Source organism: Labrus mixtus, chromosome 9 (genome assembly GCF_963584025.1).
Source record: "Labrus mixtus chromosome 9, fLabMix1.1, whole genome shotgun sequence".
In the NCBI taxonomy this organism is placed as follows: Eukaryota; Metazoa; Chordata; class Actinopteri; order Labriformes; family Labridae; genus Labrus; species Labrus mixtus.
Window position 1 is genome coordinate 4,070,927 of NC_083620.1, and position 9,074 is coordinate 4,080,000.

General features: G+C 41.4%; 1 protein-coding gene across 2 annotated transcripts in view; it reads left to right on the plus strand.

Moving 5' to 3' along the window:
- The first annotated feature begins 242 nt into the window (after window positions 1-242).
- ubash3bb (ubiquitin associated and SH3 domain containing Bb) overlaps window positions 243-9,074 on the plus strand; it is a 27,557-nt gene continuing 18,725 nt past the window's right edge. Inside the window, exon 1 of one of the 2 annotated variants that reach the window (XM_061046007.1) lies at window positions 243-492. In XM_061046007.1, coding sequence (XP_060901990.1) covers window positions 362-492 — 131 coding nt within the window. In that variant the 5' untranslated portion in view covers window positions 243-361. The remainder of the gene's footprint in view (window positions 493-9,074) is intronic. The other variant, XM_061046006.1, reaches the window with a different exon arrangement.

Sequence of the window (9,074 nt, forward strand, 5' to 3'; positions counted from 1 at the left end):
GCTTGAATCCCTGGTCTACTACTCTATGGCACCAAAAAAGCTAGAGCCGGCCCTGTGCTTTAAATATTAAAACTGCGTACAGCCTATCACATCTCAAGCTGTGTAAAATTATATACATCGCATCCACTTAGCCCCCTCACCACACATATTCTGCTCTAGTGCACTACTGTGTTGTGTTCTAGCTGCCGTATTTCTTCAGTGAGCAGATCTCATTGGCTGTCCCCTGCGGTGGGCGGAGTCTCAGCTCCGCTCCGTGTAGGTGCCGTTACCTCTCCAGTCGTGCGGACCCAGCCGTAGCTCATGGTGTGTGGAGGAGGTGGACTGTATCCGGCTTGTAGCTGACTGGGTGACCCAGTGGACCATGGCTGCCAAAGAGGACCTCTACAGTAAAATTATCCCTCGGAGGCTACGGCAGAACCGGCCAGGCTCAGTGAAATGTGGATCCTCCAGCCTGGATGTGCTTCTATCCATGGGCTTCCCCAGACCAAGAGCGTAAGTGAACGTCACACTGTGTGTTTTTTATATCTGGGTGTATTTGTGAGTGTCGGTGTGTTTCTGTGTCCAGGTTTGTTTGTGGGTTTTAAAGTCGGGGTGTCAGTTTATGTCAGAGGTCGTCCGGACGGGGACGACATCGGGTCAAACCGAATATTTACAGTCCCAAACGCAGCATCACCGTGCATTCACGTGGTGTCGTAATAATCGGAAAAATGAGTGTCCGACTGAGAAAAAAATTCCATGAAGGCATCAAGTCGGAGGAACAACTGGGAGAAGTTGTCCCTTTGACTTTGCTGTGTCATGACACGAGCAGAGATGTGTTAGTCACTGTAAATGACCAAATAGTTAATGGTTACTACTATTAAACAGTCGGCCTAACTGAGGTGCAGAAAAACAACTAAATTAGGCCTTTACACTAGGGCTGGGTGATATGGACCAAAACTCATATCTTGATATTGTTTAGCTGAATGGCTGGCGGTACTCAATATATATTAATATGTATTTTATTAACAGTGTAAACACATGGAAAATAAACTACCTGTTTGTGAATTTAAAAAGTAATATTATAAAATAAAAATGTTCCTTAAATACAATAAAAGAGAGAGACAGGAGGAGCAGGGTTAAGAGGGACAGACAGTCAGTCATCATCAGTGAGATGAGAAAAAGGTGACCTGGCACCTCTGTAATGTTATTTTAATGCAACATGAACTATATCCATATTAACGATATTGTCTTACCCTATATCTTGTTTGAAAATATATCGATATATCTTAAAAACTCGATATAATTCCCAGCCCTACTTTACACACTGACACCTTGTTTCCAATTAGCCTATTGTGTGCCTGTAGATCCGCTAATATGTGAATGAAGCCTCCTAGTGTCCAACGCAAGGAAGTACATGTCTTTTCAGATGGCTAGAAACCTGATATAAGCTACCTGAAGACATGGGGACGAGGCTCATTTTGTCTGTTTTAACAAACTCATAAATAGATAATCCATCTAAAATAAGATGAAATAAGATAATCCTGTATTCATCTCACAACAGAGACATTTACAGTGTTACAGCAGCAAAGAGCAGGATAGACAACTAAAGGAAACAGGCAGTGCACAATTCTATAAAATAAAACATGTAAAAGATATAGATTAAATAGTTAAAGAGCCAACAACAGAGCTGCAGTTGCAACACTAACCCTAACCCGATTATGCCGAGGAAGGTCTGCACCTCCGCGGTCGTCCATGGCACAGTGCTTCCAGCTGACATTTTCTAACATAAATAATACAATAGCGTTGAAAGTAATCTTCGCGAAGTCGACTGGATATTTAAATTATTTATTAGCACTGCCGCACGGGAAGTGACGATTCTTTCGACCAATCAACAGACTGCACTGTTTCTAGCCCCGCCTTTTAGGGTAGGACCGGTGTGCTTGGCACCCCAACAGAAAAGTAGCAAAAAGTAGGACGTTAATGGACCGGTAAGTTTGGGACCTTTCCCAACTTCCGACAGTGGAAACGCCACAAAATGTGAGCCGAACTGTGACGAACTGAACTGAACCGCTCGATGAAACGGGGCTAGAGATGTAGTCTGTGTATTCAGTAATTAGAAAAAAAGACACAGTACACATAAGGATGAACATATTATTGCACAAGTAGGTTCCATATAATATTATTATTATTATTACATGAGATCTATTTGACAGACGTGGTATATCAAGATGGTGATTAGACCTCAGGGTTATTGCACAAGCGTCACTTAGTGTGTGTGTGTGTGTGTGTGTGTGTGTGTGTGTGTGTGTGTGTGTGTGGATGGATGGGGTTGTCATATGGTTCACCCTGTGTCCTCTAAGCGCTCACTGAATGAAGGGACTGTCTTAGACTCGGCCCGGATCATCAAGTTCACATCCGTCCTGTGGGCTGCAGGCAGGCGCTCACTGTAAACACAGCTGAACACTTAAATACCTAACCCATCTGGAACAGCAGTTTACACAGTCACTAATGAATGCTGCGATATCACTGATTCATGTGAAAGTTCGGCCATTTTTTGTGATGTCTTCACTTTTTGAAATGAGTGCACGTTGCTTACAGACAGGAGAGAAGATTTGCTGAAATGATCAACTTAAGAGAGCGATGTAAAAAAAACAAGAAATATTCAAGGAAAATTCACCACAAGTGAGCGGGGGAGGGGATGTGACATTGAGTGTGTTAAGAAGCCAAAAATATCACCAAGGAGTTCCTGTGAAAGGAAGAAAACAAGTGACGTTTTCAAGCCAAGTTACAGTGTGATTCCTGAGATGGATAATGGTGATGTCATCTGTTTGCAGAAAAACAGAACCCCACAATAATCGTTACTACACAATTGCAATTCTCATTCCATCACAATACAAATTGAGTTGGCACCAAAATATCGTGGTAAGATCGCATAAAAGCACATTGTCACGGCACCTAGTCATTATAATGTCATATTCTGTCATCATCCTCCATCTTTGACTCAGGCAGTGTCCTTTTAAACGTTACATCTCGCCTACTGAGACCTCTCCTCCCAACCGACAGGAAATATTTGCCGCTTGGATAGGACGTATGTCAAAGAGCAACTCAGCAAGATTTCAGAGGCAGCTTGCCTGACATTGTGTGAAAAACAGCTTCTTTTTTTTTGATGTTTTGAGGAAATGTCTCACTTCTACACACTAAACTCTGTGAGGGTTTTCACCCCTTTCCCACAGACAGATGTCATATATCAAGAGAGTGTGTGTGTGTGTGTGTGTGTGTGTGTGTGTGTGTGTGTGTGTGTGTGTGTGTGTGTGTGTGTGTGTGTGTGTGTGTGTGTGTGTGTGTGTGTGTGTGTGTGTGTGTGCAGTGGTTTGTTGAATGGATGCTGCAGATGATGATAGGCCCTCAGGCAGGCCACAGCATGGGCCTGAGACAAACTCCCCGCAGGGAAGCCAAGACCTCTTTTATTGAAGCCCATGACTGCGCCGCCCTGACACTGCCTCCTATCTGCTCCCTTTCTCTGCCTGTCTGCCTTCTTCTTTTTTTTTATGTCTAAAAGGAATGACCCAGTAAATGTCCTGTCAGACTTTCAGGTGTCCTGGTTCAGCCATAAAAGGATTATTTCTGCGTCGAAAGATTGAATTTATCAGTTGTTCCAGTCACACCATTGTTTGGATTGTTGGTCTGTGAGTGTTTCAGCAAACACAGTTGACAGCCTCTGGCTTTAAATAATATTCCTCCTCATGCCATGGTAAGGCAGCATCTCTTGCTGCGGTTCCAGTTTTTTTTTGTCAATTTATATAAAAATTCCGCCCTTTTTTATTTGTTTCTGCTGATATTCAGGTCGTCGCAGTGGATTCATGATAAACAAATAGTGATGAGCATCGTGACAATTTACCGTGATAAAATGATCTTATGTGATGAATTTCCTGTTTTGTCCCATCCTGACTCCTGAAGCATAGGCCTGTCCAGACTATTTTTTTTTGTGATCAATTTTTTATTATTTATGTTTAAACATTGTCACTTACAATAAAGGAAAAACAAGATGTTGTGGTTTTAACAACAGCCCACAAATATACAGGAGAGGAGAATCATATACATAATTCCTTATACAATACATTTCAAAAGAAGGGAGGAAAACAGCAGACAAAAGGGGGCAAACAAAGATTGAATCGTCTCTCTCCCCTGGATTACCACAACACAGAAAGTCCAGACTCATTTTTTGACTTTGCTGGCTGGACTGGAGCGATGACATGTGCAGGGGTGGCATTACATTTGTGTGAAATCCATAGAGTGTAAGTAGTCTGAGGCCACATTTACACAAGAACGATCCACTGAAATCAGCAATATGTGTGCAGGTTTGTGTAGTTCAATGCAAGTCCATCTCCACCTCAAGGCTTGTTGTTTTTTTTTAGTATTAGAGTATTATCTGCACTGAAGAAGAAGCTTTTCTTTGCTTGGTTTCTGCAGTCTTTGTATCCGCGGCTTTATTATCAGAGTGATGGGAGAAAAAAGTTTCTGCTCAATAATTTAAGTTTGTTCTGTGTCTGACGCTCTGTCATCTGTCTCATCCCATCTCTAAAGTTTTTCAGAGTTGTTTCATAACTGAACAAAGAACGCAGGAAAGACATTTTTAAGGCCGCTTTTGTCATTTTTACTCTGTTAAAGTCTCACAGTGACAAACTGGTAACGTCTATGTTGTTATTTGATGCTGACACACAGCTGGTTATTCTGTCAGTTTATCAAGTAAGATTTGAGTTCTTCATTTCACTGGACGCCCACTCACTTCCCATGTAGATAATGGGTTTGGTGGTTTTTTTGCGTTTTTTAAATAAAAACTGAAAGAGAGTTCAACTGAAAACACAAGCACAACTTCTGTGTCTTCTGGGAAAAGTCAAAAATAGTGTGCCAGAGAAAACGCACTATTCACAGCGTCACACTTGCACCTCACTTTCTCACTTTCTCCTCAAGTGTTCTCTCTCCCGTTTCACAACAAGCTGTCTGCAAAGGAAGCGTACTTTCTGTGCAGCTCAGCTCAAGGCTCTGCTTATTCGCTGATTTGAAGGAGGAAAGAAAAAATGCCTACATACGATTTGTGAGTTCATCTCTGCTACATCTGTGAGAGCTGCATTACAGTGCTGTATATCTCAGCAATTGGAACTCTGAGGTGCAGTGCAGTCTATAACTCTCATGAATTATTGAGTCATTCCCTTTTTTTGGGGGGGGGCTGCTTATCTTTGAAACGCAGATGAATATCGGCTCATTCGACTCTCAATCTGTCTTCACAAACTGGCTCCGGCTCTGGGACGATAGTGTGCCTGATATGAGAAACATTTCAGATGTGCATTCCCAAGTTCAATAATGCTACACTGACATGAAGTGTATAAATAAAACAAAATGCTAAAGTGCAGATTATCTTTAGCCCTTTTCAGAGTGTGATTCTGCAACAGCACTTTAACATGGCTCTGACGTCCCTAATGATTCAGCAATTGCGTAATATTGTTGTCAATTCACATCGTGTTACGGCATTGGAGAAGCAAAAGAGAGCAAGGCAGAGCAGGAGATCCATGTGAACACACACACACACACACACACACACACACACACACACACACACACACACACACACACACACACACACACACACACACACACACACACAGCACCGTTTCTCTGCAGATCCCATCTAGCCCTGTAACGCCTCTGTTGCTACCTCTGAAGGCCGCATAGAGGAGGGATCACTTCGTACCTCCATTAAGCCGCTGCCAAATTTATATTGAAGGTGAAATGTCACAGGGTCTTAAATATCATGTCTTGAAACAAAAGTCTGACTAGAGCTCATATTTCACAGTTTCTATGTCTCTCTGCTGTTCTTCATGTTTTTACACAATACAACGTGTCCTTCCTGAATCCTTAATAACTCAGAAAAGCTGTTTTTTTTTCACCATTTAATTGGCACAAGGTACTTTGAGGCTAGCTTGATTTTAATGTTACTGCATATATAATGGTGTGAACTATTCTCACGCCTCCATCCTAAAGTAAAAAATGTGCAAGTAAGCTAAGTGAGAAACATCTCTTGTTGACATGAAGTCATTTTCTTAATTCAGACTTTGTGATGTTTTCATATCAAAACGCTCATGACGGGATTTATTAATACAGCCCTATAAGTTAAAAAAGAAAAACATCCCAAGTTGCTCGCCTCTTCGTTGGTGGCCTGTGAATGTATATGAATGAATTATACTGATGGAAACTTTGCATAGCAGCCTCTGCCATTATTGTGTGAGAATGTGCTGTGAAGGTGTGACCTGTCGAGGTGAGCAGCTGATGTGAGAACTGCAGCAGGAAATATTCAGAAAAAAGGCACTGAGCAGGAGAGGGTGATGACAGAGACTTTAGACTGTATGTGTTGCACCCATGAAAAGACCAGGACTCTGTCTTCCGTTTGGCAACTTCCCGGTGTTGAATTTTTTTCTGATTATCTTTCTTAAGAAGCATCGGGTCCTCACAACAAAAACGGCATACATGTCGTACATTCATCTCTTGACCACGACCCGACCATTTACCTGTCACCTCTGCACGCAGGCCGATGACGTCATATATCAAAACCTAAAATGAAAAGAGTTAATAACAACTTTTTAATTGTCTTTCCTCCTGAGACCCCCCCCCCCCCCCCCCCCCCCCCCCCCCCCCCCCACTGTGAGGAACATGTGTAAGCAAACAAATCAGGCAGCCTCCCTGACATTCTTTTTTTTTTTTTTTAATTTTCAGTAGTGCATGAGTGAAAACGTTTTATATATTCGGACCAATAGGGTAGTATTACAGCGGATAGGGTCATCATACATCTGCCTCAATAAGGAGCCTTTAACAAGGTCATATAAATGTCATTAGTCTCCTTCCTGAAACAGGAGAGGTGCATCACTGTCTGGAAGTAGCACCGTCATTAACCGGTGCTCCTGTGCTGCAGCTCGGTGATCATATCGCAGCGCATTTGAAGCTCTGTCCGGAAGCAGGCAAAGCAGGCGGCCCTATCAGATTATGAGGCCGTTGTCTCAGCTCAGATATCTCTGTGTGATTGTATGAAATTCAAGGTAGTGCAAGTGCCCACGGTGCAGGCTTGCATTACAACTTAACTCAAGAGAGGTTTTTGTTTGACCCTGAGTTATAATGACGCCTGCTCTCGTAGATGATTTCACACTCCGTCATTATTTTTTACACTTCAAAGCAGACGCTCTGTCAGTATCAGTTTGTCCCCTCGGGCACAGATGGAGAGATGTGAGGAGTTGTAGGAGGAGAAAAAAAAAGCTAAATTAGCAGTCGGAAACAAAGTTAGAGCGATGAGGATATTTGAAGGTTGACAGAGATTATTATCTTATTATCTATATTATATTAAGTGTCTTGTAAGAAACTAGAGATGTTCTAATGTCATAGTTCCTTTTCTTCAATAAGTTCTGTTCACTACATGTATTGCTAAAAGTCCAATATCTAGTGTCTGTACGATACTAGTGCAGGGAGTTTTAGTTATGTAGTTCATCACCTGACAAAGAACACGAATAAATGCATAAATTAGATTAAAATTATTTTATGTAACGTTTCCCTCAGGAGGACATTAGTCTGAAGCAGGAGCACAACAAACACAAGGACAACATCAACAGTCCCAATTAAAACTGACTTTAAAACCAGACAAAATGAAACAACATCATATAAAATTAGACCAAAATTAAATGTAAATTAATTAAGATTTATTGTTTGTTTTTCTGTAAATTAAATGAAAACAATAGATTAAAGTTGTCAACATTTTAGATGATTTAATATTCAGTGTTTCCCCTACCATTATATTGGGGGGGGGGGGCCTATACCATAATCAATGGTATCCAATTGTACCAAAGATTTAAAAAACAGATCTTCAGGGTGCTGGCAGCCCCATGTACAGAGGCTGTAGTCCTCCAGGCGGGCGTCCCAGGTTCAAATCCGACTTGTGGCTCCTTTCCCGTATGTCATTCCCCACTCTCTCTCTCTCTCTCTCTCTCTCTCTCTCTCTCTCTCTCTCTCTCTCTCAAATATCCAACACTGTCATATCTCTCTAAAAGTCGAAAAAATAAATCTTAAAAAAACCAAAAACAGAGTAGATCTTCAGCCATGATGAAAACAGTCGATGTGTTTGATGCTTGAGTCAGATAAGTTATCTGAAGAGTATAGTAGGCAAACACAAAAGATATCCAAGGCACTCAGTTGTGTTCCAAGAACTGAAAAGCTGTTTTTAGTTCATGGCTATAGGAAAAGTTCAAATTGTGCAGCAGACCGATGCGTTTCAGCTCATCATGGTCTTCATCAGTATGCTATTATTTAGTGACATAAATCAACCAGAAAATATTGAAACAATAGTGTACAACGAAAGGACAGAATGTGTGAAATCATCCCTTGAGAATGAGGAAAATAAGTATCCAATCAAATAAAGGGAGCAGTTACAAAATGTAAATAAATAATATTGAAACAGATACACAGGTCACACAACAGAGTGCTGAGTATATCTTTTTATGCGGATCCTCACAGTGCTCCTTCTAACCACTGACTTTTTACATTTTCTCTTATGTTCCAAAAGCTCGTAATTAAAAAATAAGAAATTATCCAAAACTGGGGGACTGGGACATCTATTTTTCATGCTGTGATATCTATACAGATATTCTTTTTTTTTTTTTACTGGTATCATGTCCTAATTTAAAATGCTGGTATTGGGAAAACACACACACACACACACACACACACACACACACACACACACACACACACACACACACACACACACACACACACACACACACACACACACACACGAGGGCACACAATCATCTGTGAACACAGCTGCTGTTTTAATGTGGATGTGTTAAAGAGGGCACTACAGGGTTAAAGGGATCAGGAGCTAAAGGAGATTCAATGCGACATTTAATCTCATGCCCAATTTGAAGTGGCTTTTAATGTGTGTGTGTGTGTAATGTGAATGTTTGTGTATATGTACAGTGTGTGTGTGTCCGTTCAGATGTTTCCATCTGCGGTTGGCTCTGCAATCATTTTCTCGCTACCTGTTTGCTGCTGTTTGC